General features: G+C 57.1%; 4 protein-coding genes across 6 annotated transcripts; 1 reads left to right on the forward strand and 3 right to left on the reverse strand.

The window, feature by feature from the left end:
* Positions 1–451: 451 nt before the first annotated feature.
* On the reverse strand, positions 452–5985 carry RIC8A (RIC8 guanine nucleotide exchange factor A). 2 transcript variants are annotated; one of them, XM_070782519.1, is made up of 10 exons: positions 5776–5979; positions 5434–5481; positions 4758–5348; positions 4181–4272; positions 3560–3710; positions 2655–2750; positions 2425–2569; positions 2207–2351; positions 1721–1840; positions 452–1311 (listed from the first exon to the last, which is right to left on the reverse strand). In XM_070782519.1, the coding sequence occupies exons 1-10, from the start codon at positions 5857–5859 to the stop codon at positions 1191–1193; spliced, it is 1593 nt and encodes a 530-aa protein (XP_070638620.1). In that variant the 5' UTR covers positions 5860–5979; the 3' UTR covers positions 452–1190. The 2 variants fall into 2 exon arrangements, with proteins under 2 accessions (XP_070638620.1, XP_070638619.1); XM_070782518.1 differs by lacking the exon at positions 5434–5481 and having other exon boundaries at positions 5776–5985.
* A 177-nt stretch (positions 5986–6162) lies between these two features.
* On the forward strand, positions 6163–11945 carry BET1L (Bet1 golgi vesicular membrane trafficking protein like). Its single transcript, XM_070782529.1, has 4 exons — positions 6163–7692; positions 8847–8938; positions 9178–9234; positions 9362–11945. The coding sequence occupies exons 1-4, from the start codon at positions 7674–7676 to the stop codon at positions 9527–9529; spliced, it is 336 nt and encodes a 111-aa protein (XP_070638630.1). The 5' UTR covers positions 6163–7673; the 3' UTR covers positions 9530–11945.
* A 1058-nt stretch (positions 11946–13003) lies between these two features.
* Positions 13004–16600, reverse strand: CIMAP1A (ciliary microtubule associated protein 1A). 2 transcript variants are annotated; one of them, XM_070782527.1, is made up of 7 exons: positions 16418–16599; positions 15895–16011; positions 15514–15714; positions 14953–15054; positions 14654–14775; positions 13734–13874; positions 13006–13347 (listed from the first exon to the last, which is right to left on the reverse strand). In XM_070782527.1, the coding sequence occupies exons 2-7, from the start codon at positions 16001–16003 to the stop codon at positions 13258–13260; spliced, it is 765 nt and encodes a 254-aa protein (XP_070638628.1). In that variant the 5' UTR covers positions 16004–16011; positions 16418–16599; the 3' UTR covers positions 13006–13257. The 2 variants fall into 2 exon arrangements, with proteins under 2 accessions (XP_070638629.1, XP_070638628.1); XM_070782528.1 differs by lacking the exon at positions 15514–15714 and having other exon boundaries at positions 13004–13347; positions 15895–16600.
* Positions 16601–17432: 832 nt separating this feature from the next.
* Positions 17433–18960, reverse strand: SCGB1C1 (secretoglobin family 1C member 1). Its single transcript, XM_070782530.1, has 3 exons — positions 18866–18960; positions 18032–18231; positions 17433–17597 (listed from the first exon to the last, which is right to left on the reverse strand). Exons 1-3 carry the CDS (start codon positions 18918–18920, stop codon positions 17565–17567), a joined length of 288 nt encoding a protein of 95 aa, XP_070638631.1. The 5' UTR covers positions 18921–18960; the 3' UTR covers positions 17433–17564.
* Positions 18961–23025: the final 4065 nt, after the last annotated feature.

Below are 23025 nucleotides of genomic sequence, written 5' to 3' on the forward strand. Positions count from 1 at the left end.
GAGAACATCTGTCCCTGAATTCATCCACAGGCCCTTCAGATCACCCCACACACCCTTGTCCCTGATGCCTTTCACGTCAACCCCAGAAACTCATCTGTTTCAGACCATTCTAGCAGCCTTCCCGCCCAACCAGGCCTTTTTCCATTAATGCTGCTTGAATTAACCTCTAAGACAGAAGGCATCGCTCACTTGTTAACAGCCACACTGCTGTCTGGGCAGAACCTACTGGGATCTTCCTGCTTTGGCACAGGCCCTGTCTGGGGCTGCCCCCAGGCCCAGCTCCTGCCCCTCAGTGTTCCGTCCTTCTTGGAGTCTTATCTCCCCATTGGATCCCTGGGCTAGAGCCCCCTGGAGCAGATTTCACTGACAAACTGCTCAGGAGACCTGGTGGCCTAATACATGAGTGGTCATCCAGGAAAAGTGCTGGATTTTAAGAAAGACATAATTCTACTTCTACTTAACGTGCCTTTACTTGATATTCTGCACATAGATTCACACACACGCATGCGCGCGCACACACTCTTGCCTGGAACTATTTCAAAAAGATGTTTTCATGAAGCTCTGTGGTGCACAACAGAAATCTAGACTTATGGTTTCAGGAGAGACATTTTCCTTCATATATTTAATGATCTAAGCCAGCAGGAAGGATTGAGATTCTCAGAGCCACTGATACTTGGGCACTGAGCCAGGAACAAAAAGGCTAACAGCTTTTACAAGAGGCTAACAGCTCTGCTCTCAGTGGGGACAAAAACAGCAGATCAGAAGTGTGTTTCTGGCATTAGCATATCAAGTTCCAGCAGGTTCTTTGCCCTGTGAAATGCGGTACCTGCTCAACACCAGCTCTGGGCCAGCATGCTGACTGTGCTCATGCCTGTTCCCATGCTCAGTCCCACCCTCCCAAATGCATGTACACTTTTGCCTTCAGTTAAGCCCTGCCCTCAGGCACACACAAAAGAAACCACTTCATTTACAGGAACAAAGACCGGGTTCCCAGAGTTCTAGCAGGACAGGAGCCTCACAGTCCTACAGAGAAGAAAACGGACCAAAGGCAAATCATGAATAGAACTTTGGAAGTAAAGAGAAAGGGACCTCCAAGCTGGAGGGAGGGGCGTAGCTTCCCCACGTCCTGGCCCCAAGGACACCTCTGGAAGCAGCACCGGTTCTGAAGGGGAGCAGAAGAGCGGCCATTCTCAGTCAGGGTCCGAGTCAGGGTCCGAGGAGAGCTGCCCCTCCATGGTCTCACACATGGCGTCCTGCAGGGATGTGAGCTGACCCCGGGGACTCATCCCCATGGGCTGGATGACCCTGTGCCTGTGGGAAGAAGGCGTGGTGGGGATGGGAAAGGGGGCCTGGAGGTGGAGCAGAGGTTCCCCCACTGTGACCTGCTGCTTCCCCAAGCTGCTCCTGTGGCCTGGGGAAACCTGGAGGGGAGCTGTCTCGGTCAGGCCCAAATCCTCACGGCTACCTCAACTCTGAGACTTGGGCAGTCTCTTACTGTCTCTGGGCCTCAGTTTTCATCAGTTGAAAAATGGACATAATACTTACCTCAGCCCTAGCCTTTTTTTAGAGAACTTTCTCCAAGACAGAGGATTTCCAACATTAGTAACGCAGTCTTGCCAGAACCTAAACCCCACTCCAAGCCCACCTCCTCGGCTCGCACGACGGGGCACGGGGCGCCCTCCTCTGCCCCAGCCCCAGCCCTCCTTGCCATGCCACGCACCTGGAAAGCTTGTCGAACATGTTCACCAGCTTCATGGCCTCGTGCTCCTTCTGCTCCTCTGTCATGCCTTCCATGGGGTTGGGAGGCTTTTCCTCTACCCTTCCAGTCACTGGGTTTATGCTGTTTCCCGAGAGAGAGGTGTGGGGAACGCATTAGTGATTCCAGGGCTGGAGGGCTGCGTGGGGTGGGTGGAGTTCCCATCTTCCTGCCTGGGCCTGGAATGGTGCCAGGAAGGCAAGGCAACTGCAGAAGGACCTTCCTCCAGGAACAGCAGGTCACCAGCTCCTGCTACCTGGTCCCCCACATTGGTCAGACCCCTTCACCGTGTTCTCAATGGAACACCCTGGTGTTAGAATATGCCCTTAAAAACAGAGGCCTGATTCTGCAAGGGTTTACCCATCGGTCACCCTTATCCCATCTACCCTGCAGGTTCAAATGGGTGCGGGAACAGGGATGGGGGCATTGAGTAAGAGTCTCAACATATACCTGGCCTTGGCTTCCTTGTACTCGTCCGTGTCTGTGTCCTCGTCCTCCGAGTACTGGCCCTCAGGCCGGCCCCCTGCCATGAGGCCCCTAGCAGCCAGGAGGCCAGCGGCATTTCCATAGCCCGTGTACTTGATGAACCGGGGCACTGAAGGGCAGGGCAGAAGTCAGTGTGAAAGTGTGACTGGGGAGGGGCAGGCGGGGGCAGGCCCCCAACTCACCGCTCTCAGAGCACAGGACAAACAGGAACTCGGCTGCCACCCTCTTCACGTCAGTGTCCAGGTGAGTCATGAGGCGAACTAGTTTGTTCCGCAACAGCTCCCCCACCTCAGGCCGGGTCCTCACGTCCCGCAGTGGGGGCAGCACCTGAGGAGGTAGCTGTCTCTGAGCCTGGGCCTGGAAGGACCAGGGTCTCCAACCAGGGCCCGGCCACAGCCCGTCTGCCCCATACCTGGGCCTTCAGGAACTTCCTGGCGGGGCGGTGCATGCGGGCACACTCCGTCAGCACGCTCAGCACGGGGGCCACGCTCTCCTTCAGCCTGTGTGTCTGCAGAGGGGCCTCGGTCACTGGACTGGGCCCCCCTTACTCAAGACCAGGGGGCCAGGCACCTGCCCCAGATGATCCTGGTGGGAGGCACTCGGGAAGTGGCCCAGCTGAGGGACCAGGAGCGAGCCGTGGGTGTCTGTATGAGCTTCAAAAAGAACAGGCACAGATCCTAACTCAGAAGGCATTCGTACGTCGGGGCAAATCATTTAACTACTTTCCCCACCTTTAAACGAGAGGGGGTGGAAACAGCGTGTTTAAAGTCGTTAACCACCAGCACACAGGACAGCCCACAGAGCACTGAGTCTTGAGTCTGCCACACTCGAGCCCGCACGACGCCTGCAGACTCCCAGAGAGGCTGGTCAGAGCGCCGGCCAGCCAGCGTCCCGCGGTGCAGCTGCAGGGATCAGGGAGCCGCTGGCTCTTAAGGTCCCGTGGGTCCTCTGAGGGAAGCCAAGGCACAGCTAACGCTCATCTCGAGGGCTGCTCATGCACAGTGACATTCTGTGTCTAGGGTCGCAGAGAAGGACGGGGAGTGTGGTGGCGCTTCAAGGGGGAAGGGGTGGGGAGCTTCTCAGGACCCCTCAAGAGGATGCACAAAGAGATCTGAAAAATGAGTACTTTGCCAGATTCTGAAAAGTTGTTTCCACATGCTTCTCAGGAAGGAAGGGTTGGCTTGACCATGAAGTTGGAGGCACTGCCTGAATCACACTGGGGAGCTGATCTCCCCTCACCAGTGTGGACGGCAAAAACTCAGTGACCACAGCAGCCAGGAAAGCCTGGGCCAAAGCCACAGTAGTCTCCCTGCCCACCTGATGGAGACGCTTCTCCATGAAGCTGAGGAGGACACGAATCACATCCATGTTCACTCCTAGGAACTCCAAGGAACCTTCGTGTGGCTCCAGCGTGAGAAGAACATCCAGACACTTGACAGGCAAGTTCCCCAGGAGGTTCACTGCGTGGCTGGGGGCAGATGAAAGGGGCACTTGGTAAATACAACTCCCTGCTGCCAGCTGCCAGGGACATAAATGCCATGAACCAGTGTCTGGGGGCCCAAGCAGGAGAACCAGGCACCAGAGCCAAGGGTACTACTTCCTGCAGATGCCCAGCCTACCACATACCTAGGTTGAGGCAACACAGCTCAAACTGAGAACCAGCCTAGGCACAGGCCACCAGGAACGAAAGTGAAGAAACATACTACCCTATCGATACCACAGTGCCTGCTGCCCCTACCCAAGGCCCCCTGGCACCTTCCTGCCTTGGACTCACACCTCTGATCCTAGACCGTTAAGTGCTGGAGCGCCCCAGAAACACACTTTTGTCTGGTCCCACCCAGAAGGATGAAAACTCTCTAAGGCTGGGAACCAGCACAGAGACCTGTGAGCAGACCACCGCCACTCCTCCCGCCACCCCGCATGGCAGGCACCCCTCACCCGTGGAGCTCCTCTGTGCGGTCTCCAGCAGCAGCAAGCATCACGCAGTGCCGCAGCAGGGTGCCCAGGTGCCGGTACAGGGCAGCGTCTTCCTGACCAGACAGACAGGAGTTCCTGTGAGAGAGAGCCCCACTGGCCCCCACTGCTGCCAACTAGAGTCTGCCTTCTGGATGCCCCTGAAGACCACATGCATTACCTCTGCATCTCTACTGTACACCCTGCTGCTTGTCCTCTCCCAGGAGACCTCAAGAGAACTCTCTTGGTTAAGAATATCAATGGATCCCCTTGGGACACAGCTGCTCTGTGCTTTAGCCCCACACTCAGTCTCACCGTGAAGAATCTCAGAGCCTCCCCCGGACACCACACAGCCGTCCAGCCAGGCTTCAAGAGCCAGTTATGCTCTCCAACTCCCTCAGAAAACTTCCGTGAGACCCGTCCAAGATAGGTGTGCCCTGCTTCTCTCGACTGGCTAACTAAGCACACCTAATCCAGAAATTTGAAGGAACCCAGCAAAGAAGCATGTGCAAGAAATGTCCAAGTTGTTAAACTCCACCCACAGGTTGAGGTCAGCCCTCACCTCATCCACCTCCCTCTTGATGGAGTCGAAGGTGATGTTGAAGAGCACTTTGAGGATCTCCATGGCTCGCTCAGTCTCCTGGGGAGGCAGGAGCTCAGGGTGCCTCTCGCCCTCAGTCATTCCCAACGTCAGCTCCAGCGCCCTGGTCAGCAGGCGCACTCCCTGCAGCTCCTGAAACAGCTGCTGGCGCACGTCGGTGCGGAGTGCAGTTAGCAAGAAGAGAAGACGCAAGTCAAAGAACTGGACGTCGTGTGGGAAGCTGCTCTGGCGGCACAGTCCTACACGCTCTGCAAGCCTCACCACTAGCCCCGCCTCTGCCGCCAGCGCCTGTGCCACGGGGCTGCTTAGCACGAGGTTGCACAGGCACTTAAGGGACTCAAGTACAACATCCATGTTCAGCGGCTCAGGGACCGACCCCTGGGAGGCGGAGATGCCAGCATAGCAGGCAAGAGCCTGCAGGCTCCGGCGACTGGTGAAGGAGTCCAGGCAGCTGCGGTCCCTGGACAAGATGCGGATGCTCTGCAGCCAGATGACGCGGCGGGAGGGTGGCAGGCCCTGCTCCAGGACCGAGACAAGCAGCTTCGCCAGTCTCTGTGGGCAGGGAGAAGAGCCGTTCCACCAGGTCCTTCTACCTGGGCCACCCAATCATGCCCCTCTACCTCCGGTGAGCACCCACCTTCCTATCCTCCTGTTGCGCATCATCAAACGTGAAACTCTGGGAGTTCTGCAAAGAAACCCAGAGGCTCAGAAGGCACAGGCCTACCGCGGCAGAACCCGGGTTCCGCGGATGAGGGCCTGAGGCCAAAGGCACCTCTATGAACAAATGGCGCCCCAGCCCCACACATCAGCACCCTAGCAACTCCTCAGAGAGTCGGTGCTCCTCCCCATCGCTCTCCCTTCCACCCTCAGCCCCTTGCCACGCTCACCACTCTTGCCGCCCCTCCTGACGGCCACGCGCGCGGGCCCCACCCGGCCCCACCTCCTCTCTGCACGTCCCAAATCTACAACTCCCGCTCACCTCCCGGTTGTACGCGCGCAAAGCTTCCATAACTACGTCCTCCTCCCCCGTCTCCAAGGCATCTGCAACTGCCCGGGGCTCCATGGCACCGCCAGGACCCGATGCCAGGGAAGCCAGAGGATCCCGGTTTCGCGATTCCGGGCCAGCGTCTGCCCGCCCCGCCCAGGCTCGGCGCGCGGGGGAGGTCTGGACGGGGCGTGCGCGGCGCCGCGGGGCGGGGCCTGGACTGCGCGCAGGGGAAGCCGGGACGGGGCGGGCACCGAGCTCTCTGGGCTGCGCGGCGCCTTAAAGGGGCGGGGCCTGGGCTGCGCGCGTGGGAGGCCGGGACGGGGCGTGCGCGGCGCCACAGGGTGTGGCCTGGGTGTGCGTGGGGGAAACCCGGAACCTGCGGGCGCCGTGCTCTATGGGGTGTGTGGCGCCTTAAAGGGGCGAGGCCTGGAACAGCTGGATAGAACTTGAAGGCTTTGCTGCCGAGTCAGCTTTGGCCTTAAGCTCCGGGTCGGTGATCGTCCGACCTATGGGCCGGAATCGCCCTGAACCGAGCGGTGAGCCTCACTCCTTGGGCTAGGATTCCTGACCGGAGAGGGCCTCAGCCGCGCACCTCTCCATCACATGCACACCAACACCCCTCTTGATGCACAGAACGAGTGAAATGTCCAGGGAAAAGTCGAGGGGGGAAGGACTTTACAACCTCCGGACCACTTGGTTTCTAAACAGATGTTTGAGTGCCTACTGCATGCGAGGAGCCGGGATGCGGGTGAATAGAACCCACAGGTCCCTGCCTTCTTGGCGCTTATGTGCCAGACGTGAAGACCAAAACGGGCAAACAGGACAACGTTAGGCAGCTATAGTGCTGTGATTGAATAAGAAAAGGGGCTTGATGGGCTGCAAGGAGATCTGAAGAAGTGCCAGTTTTTGCTGAGACCGGAGCCCAAGGAGTGAGCCAGGAAAGGCTCTGAAGGAAGGTTTTGCAAGGCAGGAGTGGCCAGTGCAAGGGTGGGAATGGCCGTGGTGGGAGAGAGAAACATCATTGTTGGGGCTGAGAGAAAAGAGAGACTGGGGAGGGAGGTCAGGATGAAGACCGTCTGATTGTGTGCGGTGACTTCACTGCTGTGTGAGCCGGCACACCTGCTGGTCTGCTTGGACTGTTCCTTTTGAAAAGCGGAGATGATAAAAGTTCCCATTTCAGTGGATTGTCGAGTAAATGACACAGCAATTGCTCCATTACGATGGGTGGGTAACTTATAAATATAATCCATCCACCGGGCAAGAAGGCTTTGTTAAGCATCTACTTTGTCACGCCCCTTGTCAGCACCGCGTGCAAGGCCAAAAAGCACTGGCTCCTACCTTACCCACTTCCCTCACGCTCCCACCCCTCTTCTTGGTTTCTTGTTTTCTTCGGAGGGCTTCACTCCTGCGACTTCTGCACCGCTCGCTCGTTCCAGGCACTTTCTAGGCACTGATCTCCAGTTTGTCCTGCCGGCAGTAACTGGAACCGGGCTTCCCACCGAGTTCGCTCCAGGCCTCAACCCCCGCTGGGTCGCGGCGAGGAGCCTCTTTGGCCAGGGAAAGGCCCGTGTGCTCTTCCCGGTTAGGACCCGGATACCGCCTTAGGCGGGAATGGCTGCTGGAGTGTCTGTCGGCACCATAGTTGCCTCTAAAAACACAAATCATCCGGAAGTCCCGAGAGTAAACGCCAGCCCCATCCCCAAGTCAAACGACGGAAGAAACGTCAGATCCTTCTGGTTCCCACCGCCGAGTCCGTCGGCCAGATCTCGGCCGGAAGTGGGGGGCCTGAGGCGGAAGGGGTGGGGCCGGGAGCCCCTTCCGGCGACTGCGCCACGTCCGAGGAGGCTGTAATCGAGCGGTGACAGACCCCGGGGTCGGAGCTGGACGCGATGGCGGACTGGGCTCGGGGTGAGCGCGGAACGGCGGAGGCGGATGGCTACAGGGCTCGCCGGGGCCGACTCCGCTGCCCTTAGGAACTGCCTTCGCCTTTCTCCGCGCCACTAGGTGGCGTTGTTGGGAAGACCCTGCGGGCGGGCGTAGTTTGGGAAGGGCGGCCAGGGTGCAGCCCGCCGCGCTGTGGATGAGTCGCTGGGTCCTTGTGGGCGCTCCTGCCCAACTGCTGCGTGAAAATGCGGGGTCCGGATGCCCGCAGTCCCCACCCGTTCCGTCCCTGGGAGATGACTCTGCACAGGACCTCGGCCGGGTCTCCTGGTCGACGGGTCCCGGAGGCTAGGTCCCCTCGGAGTGAGAGCTGCGCGTGATAGGAGGGCCCAAGCATGCCTAGTACCCCACTTGCCCTCTGGGAGTCTCTCTTTTCACCTGCGAAGTGGGATGCTGATTCTTGTTTCGCTGGGCTGTTGTGACTTTTAAGGAATTAATGGTACAATCGGTTGGTAGGACTTGTACACCTCTTATTTTGGGGTTTGCAAATATCCATGGTTCCTAGACTGTGCCCGTTTTTGATGAGTCTCCTTGAAGCATCTGGCCCGAGGCAGATATGCATTCCGAACTTTGTGATAAATAGTTCTCACCAGCCTTATAGGATGGTAATTCTGAATCACCAGGCCCAGCGCCTGTCACGGGCCAGGTTTCAGCAGGTACCAGGCTCTGGGTGACACACAAGACCCTGTGTGGGATCAGTCTCAAGCCCTGTTAGTCTTTCCAAAGTCTTTACCGGAGCTCGTTGGGGCTTATTTTGAGAACAGGTTCTGTGTACCTTGCTAGTGACATCTGCGGCGGGATGGTACAGGTTCTGTCACAGAATGTCTGAGAGCACTGGTTGAACGGAGCCCTTGGGAGGTGCGCGCCCACCATCCCGGCCTGGCCACGTGCCCAGGGCCTGTGCTGGCACACACTGCTGTTTGTACAGTCTGTCTCACGTGTGAAGTGTTGGATCCTGGGCCAGTGTAGGACCTGCTCAACAGTCGCACAAAGGCCCGGTTCCCTTAGACACCTGACTGGGCCAGGTGGGGTTGGAGTCCGAGGCCACAAAGGCTGAGGTACGGGGTCACGGGGATGTTCACGGGCGGAGTCATGCTTTCAGCTTCTCTCTCTCCTCGCAGCTCAGAGCCCTGGTGCTGTGGAGGAGATTCTAGACCGAGAAAACAAGCGGATGGCTGACAGCTTGGCCTCCAAGGTCACCAGGCTCAAATCGGTCAGTGGTGGTCCTCTCCTTTTGCCTCCACCTGGCACCCTGGAGGGGGGATCGGAGGGCGGTAAAGACCTGGATGGGTTTCAGGTAGTTCCGTTCTCCTTGTCCCATCGTGGCACACTTATCTGTGTGCGGCCCAGGTGGCATTTGGATCTCCTGATCCCTGCTGGTCTTGTTGGGGGTCAGGTGCTGGTCACTGTGTTTGTCCTGGGCTGACCCTGTCCCCTCTGTGTCCTGACCAGCTGGCTCTGGACATTGATAGGGATGCGGAGGACCAGAACCGGTACCTGGATGGCATGGTAAGGGCCTGCGGTTTGCAAGTGTCGCGGTCAGCTCAGCGCCCCACCACCTGCTTTGCAGCCCCATCTGTGTGTGTTCGCTGCGGAGTCGCTGGCCTTCGTGACAGTGTTGGAATTTCTCCCCCAGGACTCAGATTTCACAAGTATGACGGGCCTACTCACGGGGAGTGTGAAGCGGTTTTCCACAATGGCACGATCTGGGCGAGACAACCGGAAGCTGCTTTGTGGTGTGGCTGTGGGCCTGATTGTGGCCTTCTTCATCCTCTCCTACCTCCTGTCGAGGGCAAGGACGTGAGCCAGTGGGAGCTGGCTTCTGTGGGTGCCTGGGGCAACCAGGATCTTCCTCTGTCTGGTGTTTTGGGCTCCAGAGAACTTGTTTGCAAAATACTCCTTTGAAATGATGATCATGGCTTAGGAATCTTCTTCCTGCGTGGTTGGGAGCCTCTAACCCAGTGAGCTCATGTTAACTGGTTCTGTGTGTGCAAGGGCCCTATCCCTATGGGGTAGCCAAGGCCCGGCTCCCTCGCCACCTTGGGCTCTAGAAGCCCCAGCTGTGTTGGGTCCAAGCAGAGCATCTGGGAATCCTGGACACGGCCACCTGTGAGCAGCAGTCCTTCCCTCGGCCCTCAAGGTTCTGAACGTCTCAAGGCTCCTCTACGCTGTCTTGGTCTGGATGAGGCTGTGTCTGATGTTTGAGTTGCCTGGAGCTGACACAGGAAGGGGGTGTGGCTGTGAAGCTCAAATCATTGTTGTCACCTCCAACTGAGTGTCCTCAGCCCGGATATTGCAGTTTCTCTGGCCAGGGCTGCTGGTCATCCATGAGCCAGAGAGATTCAAAGGTGCTGCTGAGTGGCCTCTTCCTGCCCTCCAATCCCACGACTGAAACCAGACCCTCAGGGATGGGCAGGGGGATGTGGATGGAGGAAGGAACTGCAGCCTTGGCTGAAGACTTGGGGTCCAGATCCTGGCAATTTCCCAGCTATGTATCCAGGAGCAGAAACTAATGTTTTCATGGGATTCAGGATCTACCCAGCATCAGAGATCTGTTGCCAGGAGACTAGATCTCTAGAGACAGGTCCATCTGACATTTAAGAGTCAGGCAAGGTGTGAGGCGGGGCTTTTATTGGTGTAGGCAGGAGGTTTCTGGATAATGCCTTTTCTTAGGCCCTATAGGTCACTTTTTGAGGGTTTGTGGGCGGTTTACACTAAGCTAACCCTAGCCCTGCAATGTCTGCCCACCCCGCCCTGGGCCCTCAGTGTCCACTTGGTCAGTCCCCTGCTCCTATGAACTGAACTAACAGGCCCAGCCAAACCAGTGGCTGCTTTGTACCTGACTGTGAGTCCCCAGTCTCCTTGTCTTCCCCTAAAAACCCTCGTAAGAAACAAGTCACTGGCTCTGTCTTTCCCGGTTCCCGTTCCCATCTCTTGGTTACGCTCCTTACTCGGAGGACTGGTGGCGCACTGTCCAGCTGCCCGCACGCTCGTGCCACGGGTGGTGTATCGGCTCCTCTCGCCACCTCGCGCTCTTCTCTGGCCAGGCGGACCTCGCCTTCTGGCCCTGCCACTCCTGCTGCTCCTCCTCCTCTCCTTTGCTCCGTGCCCAGCAGGCCTGGCCTCTCCTCAGACCCTTGCCACGGAGCCCTTTTCTCTCCACTGCACTTGGCTGGGCCCTTGGCCTTCTGTCACCATCCCTCCAGTGTGTGCTTCTCACATAGTAAGGTTGGCTCACTTGCCTCAGTGTCCCTGGGGCCTGGGTGTTTCTCTGTCCTCCTTGACATTCCTCCACAGGCCCCTGTGGTCATGCCTTGTTCCCCATTCTTCTGTGTGCCACGGCTTTGACTTCATCCTCTGCCCATCTCACAGTGAACCTAGTCATAGGGACTTGTCCACTGGTCACCAGGCTCAGAGCTGTACCCATATAGTGTCTCCATCTGATCACTGCAGGCACAGCAGATACCCACAGACCTGAACTCCGTGGCCCCTGCCTTTTCTCGGCCTGCTAGCCTTGTTTCCTGAGAAAGTGGCTCAGCCAGGGCAGCCCTGCCCCGCTGCCCTGCTCCAAAGCAGACCAGGAATTTGGAGTTCGTGTTTCAGGGTGGTCTTTTCTGAGGAAAGTGAAAGTTGCTCAGTCGTGTCTGACTGTTGGTCACCTCATGGACTGTAGTTCATGGAATTATCCAAATAAGAATACTGGAGTGGGTAGCTTTTCCCTTCTCCAGGGAATCTTCCCATCCCAGGGAACGAACCCAGGTCTTCTGCACTGCAGGCGGATTCTTTACCAACTGAACTGTCAGTGAAGTCCCTTCTATGAGGAGGACTTGGCCGTCTCTGCTGTGTGTTTCCGCTCAGGCTGCCATCTGTGCCTCCCTGCTTCTCCATCTCTATGACTCTTGGTAGCCTTTCCAGCTATTTGGGGTCTGGGTATTTGTTTCTCTGTGTTAGATGCATTCCTGAAGCGGGCATGGAGCTCTGCTGTGCTGTGTCAGCAGGGTTTCCTGTGGGGCCTTCACCCTCCTCCTCCTCAGCCCTGTACACTGAGCACCTAATACTGTGGATAAGTGGGGGTTGCTGACACTGATTGCTGAGACCATAAAACAGAAGGACTTGAGGACCTTCAGTGTCAGGTGTGGACAAACAGCCAGGCTCTGTCCTTTAAGTCAAAGACAAGGCATTTAGCAATAAAAACTTGAAATAAACAGTATCAAAGTAAACATGGCCTTTGGTGTTTTCATTTCGTTGGGAGCTTCAGAAAGTTTTGTCTGGAAATCACCCTGGTCTACAAACTGGCCACAGGCACTGGTGGTCTTTACTCCGCTGCTCTTTTTCTGGGCCCTGCTCTGCTCCTCACTCATCCCCCTGGGCAGGCAGATGTGGGCTTGAGAATTCCTGCTCCTGGACCTTTCTTTGCCCAGGTTTCTGTGACTCAGATGGAAAGATGATAGCATTGCTGCTTCAGGATTAAGGGAATGTATGTGAGTACTTAGAACGAGTAGCCTGCCATGGTCACAGCTCGGTGAGGTCAGCAGTTGTCATGTGCTTTGTACAGCTGCAGGCACAGGTGCAGCAGGGCTGGGGTGTGCCGGCCTTGGACTCCAGGGTACCCCCCTGAAACACCCCTCTTCATCCCCGCTCGGACAGCCCTTCCCTGTCCACACCCTGTCCACACCTCCTGTGCTTCCTGTGTGCTGTGTAACAGACCACCTGCAGGTGTAGTCGCAGTGGGGTTATGTCTCATGGGGACTGCTTGTGTTTGAGACAGACGGTTCTCTCTGCTTTAGGATGTTAGTTACAGCCTTTTGGAGACAAGGCTGGCACTACCACCCCTGAAAGCTCAACACACGTCTGCAGGTGGTTGCAGAATGGGAGCTGAGGGCCCACCTGGCTTCACTGCCTTGCTGTGTGCTGAGCTCACGCACAACGTGGTGGCTGATGGGAGGATGAGCAAAGAGAAGGGGGGTGTCCAGGCAGAAACCCTTTGTATGTTGAGTGGCCTGGCTTCAGAAGTCAAGTAACAGCATGATTATTCAGGATGGTCACAGGCTCTATTCTAGAATCCAGGGGAGGGGCACAGACTCCATATCGCAGCAGCGAAGAGTCAGTCTCACAGGGAGAAACCATCTGGAGGGACCGTCTGGAGGATACAACAGAACGTGGAGGGCAGGGATGGAGGCAGAATGAGCCCTTCTCTCAGCTCAGATCCCAGGCCCTGGAACCTAACATGGGATGGTGTGATCGACTATGGGGGCCTCTTTCTGGAAAAGCTGGATCCTCCCCCAAGAGAGACCATTGCTAGTAGAATCCATGATTTTATTATATATCTGGGCACAGCAAGAAACAAGGTTAGCAAATGGGAACACATAGAAAAAATAACTGATTGCAATTGTCCAAAGAAGCATGCTCTGCCCTCCAGGGCCAGGCCAGCTGCAGCCCAGCTGGAGGAGGAGGCACCCACAGCCCTCAGCTTGGGGAATCCGTTGGTGGGGCGACGTGCAGAGGCTTCCGGCAGTAGGGGCGGGGCCGGGGCTAGTCCACGTCCACGACCAGGGGCGTCATGTAGTCAGAGTGTTTGATGCCAAAGGAGACGACAGGGGCGCAGGGCCTGGTCATCGTCACCTGGGAGAGGAGCGGCGGTGAGGAGCCGGCGCCGCCGCCCCACCCCGCAGGCTCTGCCCTCACGGGCCGGCGCTGCCGACGGTGGTTTTGCTGTAGCCCTGGAACCCTGGGCCAAGGTGGCCAGCAGGAAGTCCACTCCGCCAGGCTTGACTGCAGAGCCTGGGTGTGGTGAGCGCTTGGCAGTGCTCACCATCCTGTGTCTGGGGGTCTGGGAACACCAAGCCCGCCAGCGGGGGAGAAGGCTGCTGCTGGAACGCACGTGTCCTGAGGGTACCCGGCCACCGTGACACTTGCAGGCTTGCAGGCCCTTCCCCGCACCACCCCTCTGAGCCACGTCACCCCCACCTGCTCCCACCCCACCCGTCTAGGCCGTGCTCTTGCCACACCTTCTCAGGGCTGTGGGCTCCTGGTCCTGGCTTTAGGGTCTTGTCCCCTGGAGGCTCCACCCGGGCAGCCATGGTATACTGTGGAGCCTTGAACTTAGTCACCTGGACATCAGTCTGGCGGTAGGCTGCGGGACCTGGGGTCTGCAAAGTGAAAGAGGCTCAGACAGGCTTGGCCTGCCAGAGCGTGGGGCCTCCAAGGGCAGGGGCTGGCACCAGACACTGGGTTTCAGGCCCCAGGTCACTGTGTATCTGTGTCCGGGGCCTCTTCTGTCTCCAAACAATGGCCATACCGTGGGACAGCGCTCCAGTGCTGTGGGCCCTGCTCTGTGTGGACGTCACTCTCTTCAGCCTCACCATGGCAACGACACCCCAGTCTGCGCCAGCCCCAGACTTTCCTTTCCATGAGTGTGTGTGAAAGAGGCCCCTTCCCAACTGGGGACGCAAGGGCCATGGGCTGGGCTGGTGAGGTTGGCAGTGCTGTGATGCCAGCCCAGGCTCCCAGGCACACAAGCACCTCAGGGCTTGGCGCTGGTTATTTCTGGAGCCAAGCCCTCCTCCCCCAAACACGTCACAGCTCGTTTTCCTCCTTCTGCTCAGCTTCTCCCTGCGCGCTGCGCTGTCTCAGACTCTCCTCGCCTTTCAGGCAGCGCCCACGTTGCTTTCGTCACTCCTCAACACTGTCAGCCTCCTGCCCGAGTCTTAACCTTTCACCCTGTCCCCCGTCTGCCCCTCCTCACCTCTGGAATGTAGCCCAGTGAGGGTGGGGCCAGATAGGTGGCAGGCTCCCAGAGGAGGAAGAGCTTCAGAGTTTCAGGAGGATGGGGGCCAGGCTGGTAGGCCCTGGGGTCTAGGGGAAGGGACCAGACGGGCCATCTCTCTAGGGGGTAAGCAGTGCTGTGCCCCAGCCTGGTGACCCTTGCCTTGTGCAGGTCGTCGCTGAAGCTGCCCAGCTTGCTGCGGCCCTTGATGGAGAAGGAGGGCTGGGAGACCTTGCCGATGGTGTGGGGACCCATCACCATGGGTAGCATGTAGGCTGCAGGGCCTGCAGATGCACCAGCGTCGAGTCTCAGGCTGGACAGAACCCTGTGCCCGATTCTCCACTGGCTTCTTCCCTGGGCTTTCCACCTCCAGGAGACCAGCCATCAGGGTGGCCCCCCTCACCCACCCTACCCAGGGTCCCCAACCCAGTCAGCCATGGGCCACCGAGGCTGCTGCGGACCTGGGGTGCTGTCCACTCGGAAGGTCTTGGTTCGGGCAGAAATGGAGTGGCTGGGCGCCGAGTCGAACACATGCTTGGTAGATTTCTCTGGAAAGTAGTCGCCTGGGATGGGGTGGGGGAAAAATGTGGGTGCTGGAGGGTAAGGACGATCCTACAGATCAAAACAGGTGATCAAAACAGCCTGGCGCTGGTCAGCTCAAGGAGGACCCCCAACGTGGCAGGTGTGGGGCCTCGGGCCCCAGTGAGAGACAACCGTGGTTTTGCAAGGGGTGTCCGGTATGAAAACTCTGGTTGCAGGAGTTAGAGAGACAGGGGCCTGGAGAGCGAGTCTGATGTGGGCCTGGTGTGGTGACTCAATCAGACAAGGAAGGCCCTCAATCAGAGTTGCGCACCAGAGTTTCAGAGGCTGCACTGGGTCCCAGCTCCCCACCAGGCCCGACGTTGCCCTGTTGTGAGGAGAAGGTGGGTTGGGAGGGTGAGGACGGCTGCACCCCTCACTCACTCATGCCCCTAGGTTTGCAGAGGCTTGGGCAGGGCTGGGGCTGAGCCAGGGGCCCTCACCAGGGCCAGGGGTCAGTGTGGTCTTTGTGTGGTAGCGCCCCAGGATGGAGTAGGCGGGGCCAAGATCCTTGCCAGTCCTCAGTATCTTGGGGTTCACGCTGTAGCGGGGCCCTGGGGAGCAGTTCTCTGCCAGGAGCATGGGAGCCCCACGGAAGCTGTAGGCTGGTGCACGCAGCTTGGTGGGTGTGTGCTTCACAAAGCCTGTGGGGCAGGGATTCTGAGCGGCCTGGAACCAGACCGTGCGCTTCCCCCCAACCCCCCATCGACCCTAGAGGAGTTGATGGGCTGGGAGTGAGAGAGGAGCCCAGGCCCACCCCAGGCCCACCCCAGACCTGGCATCTGTTTCCCCTGCCCCGCCCTCCCAGAGTCCCAAGGGCTTACCCGTGGTGGGTGGAATCAGGTACTTGGGTCCAGGGCTGCTGTAGAGGGCCATGATGGGCCCCCGGGGACGATGGGGCCTCCAGGTGCCCACCCATACCTCCTCCGCCATGACTGGCTCTGTCCGTGGATGGGAGGGTGACCGAGTGCTGGAAGGCCTGGGCCCTCCACCCCCGTCACTGCCTTTGCCTGCCTGATGGGCAGAGCTGCAGGCACTGTGCCTCTGCAGTGGGGTCTCGACTTGGGGCCCAGACGGAGGGTCACTGGGAGCCTCTGCTTAGAGCAGTGGGTTGGCTCTGCTGCACCCCCCCAAGAGGAGGAGCATCAGAGCCTCACAGACAAGCCCACGAAGCTCTCTGAGTGCTTGTGGACCTGCCCACAGCGGCTCTGAGGGGGTCTGGGCAGGTTCCTCCTGCTCAGAGGACTCTGAGTGTGACTGGGTAAGGAGCAGTGGACAAAGATGGGGAACTTCTTGCATGAGACTTGCCCTGGAGTGGGGAGGGGGCCGCTCTGGAGGGGCCCTCACCTCTTCGGTCTGGGAGCAGCACTCAGAGCGACCTATGGACTGAGCCTTCTCAGAGGTGGTCCCGTCGCACCAGCCTTGGTGCCAGGGTGTTCCAGAAAAGGAGCATGGAGAGGAAGGCCTCCCCTCTCCCCCTGGGGGCGTCAAGAATTGGGGAAGTGTCCCTGCCTCTGAGCTCTAGAATGTGGCTCTGTGGGATGGTGGATTCTAGATCACTGTCTATGTGATGGAGACAATGGCCTCAGCCCGCGAGACCTCTACCCACACCATGGCTGGCTCAGGACCAAGACTTTTCTTTGCTCTTCTTTGCAGGGTTCAGGGTAGAGTGCAGAGGACCGGCACAGTGAGGCAAGGAGTAAGGTTGTTAGGGGCAGAGCTGAAGCTGCTCAATCCTGCCCCCAGTTGAGACTACTGGCCTGGGGAAACTGAGGCACAAGAAGGCTGTTGAGGGTCCAGGGATCCAGGAGAGGGCAGGCCTGCCCTGGTTTGGGGGCAGGTGTTGGCATGGGGAGCTGCTGAGGGGCCTTCCTCTGACACTGCTCGCCCCGACCACGCGGACCCTGAGCGTCCTCACCGGCAGAATCCTCCTGGGGCTCCAGCTGGGACTTTGTCTCTTTCCTTGAGTAACTTCTCAACCCCGGACCCATGTCATGTATGCATTGTGCACATTTATTGTCTCAAAATGGTAACCTTCAGACGTAGAGCGCCCCCACCCAGCCTGTACCCTCAGCCCTGGCCACTGCCTCTCTCTGGGGCTCTCTGCCGCTCCTTGCTCTGAGCCCCTGCCCCTGCGTCTGCCTCTGCAGAGCTTCTTGTGTCCAATGCCTCCCTGCATCTACATGTCTGCCTACACGCTGGCTTGCTTTGTCTACTTCCTTACAAGGGAGTCTGCCTGGACTTTGGTTGGTGGGTCTGCCCTCTATGTGGGGTTACTTACATATGTGTGCTCCACTCACATGACCCTGTGTATGGGAGTCTGTAGTGTCCCTGAGGGTGGGGAGAGAGAGGAGCCAGAGCCTGAGCTACAGGAGGCTTTATTGATTGGACGACTTGAGGATAAATTCATGCATATGGAAGTGGTAGGGGTGCTGTCATCATGGCTGCTTGTGTAGCTGGTCCCATGGCTGCTTGGAGCCACATCTGGGGTCCACTAGGCATCGTCCTGACCGCCCAGCACTTGCACCTGCAAGGCAGATGCGTGTGGGCCAAGGGCCTGGTGGCTCCACGCCCAGTGATCAGTAACTGGAGAGCACAGCCCCATCAGGCAAACAGGCCCAGGCCTGCCTCTGCACACTGCAGCCAGTCCCCTCCCAGCCGCTGGGGAAGCAGGGTGTGTTCATGTGCTTGCATGTGTGTGCAGAGGTGAGCGTGTGCGTATGCACGTATGTGCACGTAGGGGGAGGCTGAAGGCTGATGTGGGCGGTGAGGTCTGGGATGTCCTCCTCTGCTGGCGGAGGTGGGGAAGGTGTCTGTGGGATGGTGGGGCGTGGGGTTGCTATACTGGGTGCGCGATGAGGGGCTATGGCATTTAGTCAAGGGCCTAAGGAATAGGGCTGTGGGTCCTGCCAGGGTTGCAGGCCTTTAGGGAATGGGTGCCCCCCACCCCGGCCACAATACCAGCAGCTTGACCAGCTCCGCCTTGTGCATGGGCTGTAGGCCGTCTATGCAGGACTTGAGCTCTTCCATTGCTGCCTTGGCATCTGCATTGATGTTGTACCTGCTCAGGGGCCCCTCATAGAGCTCCTCCGTGGACCCCACCAGCAGCGTTTGCAGGAAGTCCATGAAAAGCTCTTCGGTGTCTTCCCCTGTGGCCAGCCCTGTATTGCGGGGGTGAGATGATGCCAGGACAGGACTCTTCCCAACCCCAGCCCCAGACTTCCCACCTCCAGCCTCAGTGGTTCTCCAGACCCTCCCCATCAACACCCACCCCACCTGCCCCAGATTTTCCTCCACAACATCCCCCAATTCCACCTGCCCTCAGATCCCTCCCGTTACCCTAACCTCAGCTGCCTCTTTTCACTCTGGGCTCCCTGGAATCACTGAGGAAGGAAAGCCAAGCCTCTGATGTGGTGGGAATTTCCCCTTCCTGTGAGGTTGGCTTACCTGGAGCTTTGATTGGGGTCAGGGTCAGCCTGAGTTGGGCTGAGTTGGTGACATTGGGCTTGGTGGTGACACAGGGGCTGAGACAGAGGTTGAAGCTGGGCTGGGGTTGGGGCCAGTTGGGATCAGTCTACGGTTGGGGTAGGGTTGCCTGGGGACTGGGGTCAGCAAGGGCACCAGGGTCGTTGCCCATGTCCACGTTCTGTGATGGAAGTGGGTCGGGGTGCCTGAGAAGGAGGGCATCAATCACTGCAGGGCCAGTGCCTGGAGATCTAGTTTCCGAGGTTCCCACCTGCTCCTCTGGCCCCAGCCTCCCGAATGTGCTGGAAGCCCCTGTCAGTGCAGACTCACCGCAGGTGCAGAGCACAGTGAGAGCTGCTAGCAGGAGGGCGCTGCTTCTCTTCATGGCGCAGAGCGGCGGTGACTCATGAGCTGCCTTGCTGGCTTTATGCCTCACAGGCCAGTCTGGGGGGTGGGTCCAACCTGCTTGTCAAGGCCTGGCCAGTGAGAGCACAAGAAGGGCAGCTGGGGGTGTGTCCTCACCCCCTGCCCTTAGTGGGTGCCAAGCAGCAAGGGGCCCAGGGTGCTCTGTGAGGGCTGGTTGGCAAACCGTTTGGGGTGCCTGGACATACGTAGGGGGGCAAGGTGAGCCTGGTCAGTGAGGAAGGAAGGGACGCTGAGCGCCTCTAGCCTTGCTTGGCTTGTGGCTGAGAGTGGCAGGCTCTTGGGCTGGGCCCAGGCCCAGGCCTTTCTTTTGGAGTGGAAAACCCCCTCCACTCAATGTGCTTCGTGGACCAGTACTGAGCTCTGAGCCCTGAGATAGCCTGAAGATCTCCACTGGGGAGGGGGTGGGTGCAGAGGGGTGGGGCACTCCTGAGGGCTTCCTGGGTCTTACAGATTGAGTGCTGGGAGATGGGCCCAGGGCCACAGGAGGCCTGAAGTGGGCAGCAGCCTCCAGGGAACAGAGGGTGGGCCTGAGAGTGACCGAGCGGCGAGGAGCTGGACTGTCTCTGAGGCCTGGTGTGATGACCAATATCACTGCGGGGAGCAGGGAGGGGCTGCTCTGACTTAGCTTCCTTCGGTGGTCCTCCAGCCTGGGGAAGTCCAGGGTCTGGGGGAGACAGTCCAGTGCTGTAATGGAGACATGGGCTGGGCCGCCTGGGCCCCTGACCTGATCTCCCAGGAGCAGCGCTGACCCTCCTGCCCGGGGCCCGGCCCCTCTTCTCCTGTCCCATGCTGCCACCTGGCGGCCCATGGCATCCAGCAGGACAGCCCACTCTCCCGCACGGTCTCTGCAAGGACCCACGGTTTCCGCCCTACCTGAACCCGGGGACCCTGCTCAGAATCGACTCGTGCCGTCACCAGGCCCCCAGGGCGGCTCCGTCCGGGTTGGCCACCTGCCCTGTTTCTCTCCCTGCCTCTCACGTGCCTCTAACTGGTCCTGAGTCTGTCACAGACCCCAGACCCTTGTCCTGCATCCTCTGAGCACTTAGAGCTTCTCATCCATTTGGCCGTCTGTTTATCACAAGCAGTCTGTAATCCCCTTGCTAACGTGAAATGAAACCCATAGATGATATAACCTACTTGTACACATAGTTCCAAGAGTTGAGGAGAAGCAACCTGTAGTGAAGTCATCTGTAACAAAACAACGTGGCTGTACGGGTGAGACTGCAGTCAGCAAATGTGAGCCCCATCCTGTCCCCACGGCCCGAAGGATCTAGTCAGTGGGACAGCCCTTGCTCTGATTGCGCTCCGATGGACCCATCACCTTCTTTAACTTTGTGGTCCTCGGGCTGCTTGCCAGGTCACCTGGAGAGACGTTTAAAAGTGCTGTCCCTACGGCTTCGACACGGTGCAGACCCATGGAAGCAGGGTCCCTGGGGTGGGGCCTGGATCCCTGTCCTTCTGAATCCCTCCGGCCCCAGCAGAGAGGGGCCAGCATCATTCCCCTTCCTCCACTTCCTCCCAGTCTCCAGAGTGCTGTGTGTTGGTTTGATATGATTTCAAATGCACTTTTTATGATGTAAGTGAAGTTGTTTTAATATACTTCTTTATGACAAAGGCCAAAAGAGGTTGTTTTGGAAGTAAAGTTGATTTAAGAATGAAGCGAGCAGTGTCAGGATCATTCCCTAGCAACAGGCCATGGAATGTCGGCTCCTGGCTGGCTCCTGACTCTGGAGAACCTCTTAGAGAAGCCACACCTCAAGCAATAAATAATTTCAACTGAATTTGGACTTTATTCTTGTCATCTCCCCTTCTGCGGAACAGCAGTGTAATTAATTTATCATTTGTTTGGATTATGTTATTTCTTTATTGGTTTATTACAAGGAAACATTATCCTGCATGTTACTGGCTTATGCAATTGTTATAATTTTGTGTTAAATAAACTATGGGCAAAGACAATCTCAGTCTCCAAGCATAATTTGCTGTCCACTCCCAACAAAATAACTCCCCAGACTGGTGGAGGATGAGGTGCCCCCTGTACTACCTTAGGACTGCTGATTTTCTTTTTCAGCAAACCCAGCCCTCTGGGGTGACATGCTATTCAGTGGTGCTCCTGAAGCCCTTCACAGGCACTGTCAGTTACAGATCCCCAGCAATCTCTCACAGTTGCAGAGGATTCGAGCATCTCGATTCTGTCTTGCTCCGCTTACTCCTCCAGGCACCATTCTTGGTGACTTTGCTACACACATAGCTAACCCATCTCACCGGACCCTCATCCCCCAGGCCTCACCTCCTGTGGTCTTGCCCTCCACACACTTCAGTCAGTCACTGTCAAGGTTATTCCCTGGTCTCTGTAATACCGATAAGATAACTGCACTCCCTTCTCAATTTCCATTTTAAGTGCCCCTGCCTCTGGCTATGTCCCATCCCTCAGCTTGCTGCGTCTGGTGCCCAGCAGTTACTTAGAAACTGCTCTGGTGAACCTTCACAGTCCACCTGGCCTGGATCTCTGGGCCATGGCTAGGAACCTTTCTTCAGTCACACCAAAACCCTTCCCCTCGCACCCTCTTCCCCAGCACTGGCTGGTGCCACCTCTTTCTCTCCTCCTGCCCACTCAGCAGGATGTGCTGACCTCATGCTAAGACCTTGCCTTGTGAGAGAGGACCTGTCTTCACACACACCAAAGACAATCCTCCTCCATCACTTCTCCCCAAATAAAGGCTTTGTCATCTCTTTCTGCAGTATCATGTCTTTATCTCTACTGCATCATCCTCATCGACATTTACTCCTGCTATAACATGACTCATCTGTAAGCCAAATACAGCACAACAAAAGCTGCCCCGTAGCACCGGCGCTGGGGGGCTTCCTCTTGGCTCCTCAGACCACTCTCCACTCAACTTAATCTCACTTGGAGCCCCAGGAGGCTCCCAGTCTTCTGTTTTCAGGTTGGGTTTGGCTAATGGGGAGCAAAAAGTAGACTCTGCATTCATCAACACTTTAGGCATGGATCTTCTTTTGATGGAAAATTACAGTCAAAATGTTCTTTAAAAAGACCCCACCGGATTCTATCAATCCATAATTTGCTCAGTTGGAATTTTCAGAGATGTGCAAATACAAGATCATATTTGTTAAGTTATGAAACTCATCTCCTCAAACTTTAAAGTCTCTGTTCTTCTAGTTTTTGAACATTTATTTGTGCCCTATGACTTTAGTGCCCTCATGAAAGTATGTGACATTCAGTTCTGGCATTGAAGATATCACGTTGGTAAGTCAGACTGTCTGATTCATGTTGTGAATGAGCCAGAGGCTGAAAGTGGCTGTTTTTCTTGTAGAAATACTGAGAGTTCTTTCTGTAGTCAAAGTCTCTTAGTACGAATCCTCCCCTGGATAACCATCATATCTGAAAATAGTTTAGATCTCATATGGCTTAGAGCTAACAGTTTGGTTGGTAATAAGGCTAAAACTTAATATATGTTTTTTTACATCATCATAAGGGCAATGGCACCCACTCCAGTACTCTTGCCTGGAAAATCCCGTGCACGGAGAGGCCTGGTAGGCTGCAGTCCATGGGGTCGCTGGGAGCTGGGTACGACTGAGCGACTTCACTTTCACTTTTCACTTTCATGCATTGGAGAAGGAAATGGCAGCCCACTCCAGTATTCTTGCCTGGAGAGTCCCAGGGACAGAGGAGCCTAGTGGGCTGCCGTCTATGGGGTCGCACAGAGTCGGACACGACTGAAGCGACTTAGCAGCAGCAGCTGCATTCAAACTACATATATCTTGGAACAATTGCCATCTTATCAATAACTGTATTCACCAAGTTATAATGAAAAATAATGAAACCAAGCAGGACCTTGTGGGGCCCTCTTGGCTACAAAAGCCTTTCCATGTCCCCTGTTTCTTTTCTGTAGGAAAAAGGCTTCAACCTCCTAGACCTTCTCTGAATTCCAAAGGACAGATGCAGTTACTGATTAGGGAAGGGAGGGAATACAGGAGTAAAAGAGGAGCAGTCAAGTAACAATAGAGCAGCAATAAAGCCAGGTCCTGATTCCTCCTTGAGAGATGGA

The sequence above is a fragment of the Bos indicus genome, chromosome 29, assembly GCF_029378745.1.
Source record: "Bos indicus isolate NIAB-ARS_2022 breed Sahiwal x Tharparkar chromosome 29, NIAB-ARS_B.indTharparkar_mat_pri_1.0, whole genome shotgun sequence".
In the NCBI taxonomy this organism is placed as follows: domain Eukaryota; kingdom Metazoa; phylum Chordata; class Mammalia; order Artiodactyla; family Bovidae; genus Bos; species Bos indicus.

Bases quoted from the DNA above. Each gene is read 5' to 3' on its own strand.
- RIC8A (XM_070782519.1), bottom strand. From the start codon at position 5,859: ATGGAGCCCCGGGCAGTTGCAGATGCCTTGGAGACGGGGGAGGAGGAC. The intron at 5,482-5,775 runs GTGAGCGGGAGT...GTTTCTTTGCAG, and splicing joins TGCGCGCGTACAACCGGGAG to AACTCCCAGAGTTTCACGTT. The intron at 3,711-4,180 runs GTGAGGGGTGCC...ATCTGCCCCCAG, and splicing joins CGCACAGAGGAGCTCCACGG to CCACGCAGTGAACCTCCTGG.
- BET1L (XM_070782529.1), top strand. The intron at 8,939-9,177 runs GTCAGTGGTGGT...TGTCCTGACCAG, and splicing joins AGGTCACCAGGCTCAAATCG to CTGGCTCTGGACATTGATAG. The intron at 9,235-9,361 runs GTAAGGGCCTGC...TTTCTCCCCCAG, and splicing joins ACCGGTACCTGGATGGCATG to GACTCAGATTTCACAAGTAT.
- CIMAP1A (XM_070782527.1), bottom strand. From the start codon at position 16,003: ATGGCGGAGGAGGTATGGGTGGGCACCTGGAGGCCCCATCGTCCCCGG. The intron at 15,055-15,513 runs GTGAGGGCCCCT...ACCCCATCCCAG, and splicing joins CACACTGACCCCTGGCCCTG to GCGACTACTTTCCAGAGAAA. The intron at 13,875-14,653 runs GCAAGGGTCACC...TTCACTTTGCAG, and splicing joins TCAGCGACGACCTGCACAAG to ACCCCAGGTCCCGCAGCCTA.
- SCGB1C1 (XM_070782530.1), bottom strand. From the start codon at position 18,920: ATGAAGAGAAGCAGCGCCCTCCTGCTAGCAGCTCTCACTGTGCTCTGC. The intron at 18,232-18,865 runs GTGAGTCTGCAC...CCCGCAATACAG, and splicing joins CACTGTGCTCTGCACCTGCG to GGCTGGCCACAGGGGAAGAC. The intron at 17,598-18,031 runs GTATTGTGGCCG...TCTGCCTTGCAG, and splicing joins CGGAGCTGGTCAAGCTGCTG to GTGCAAGTGCTGGGCGGTCA.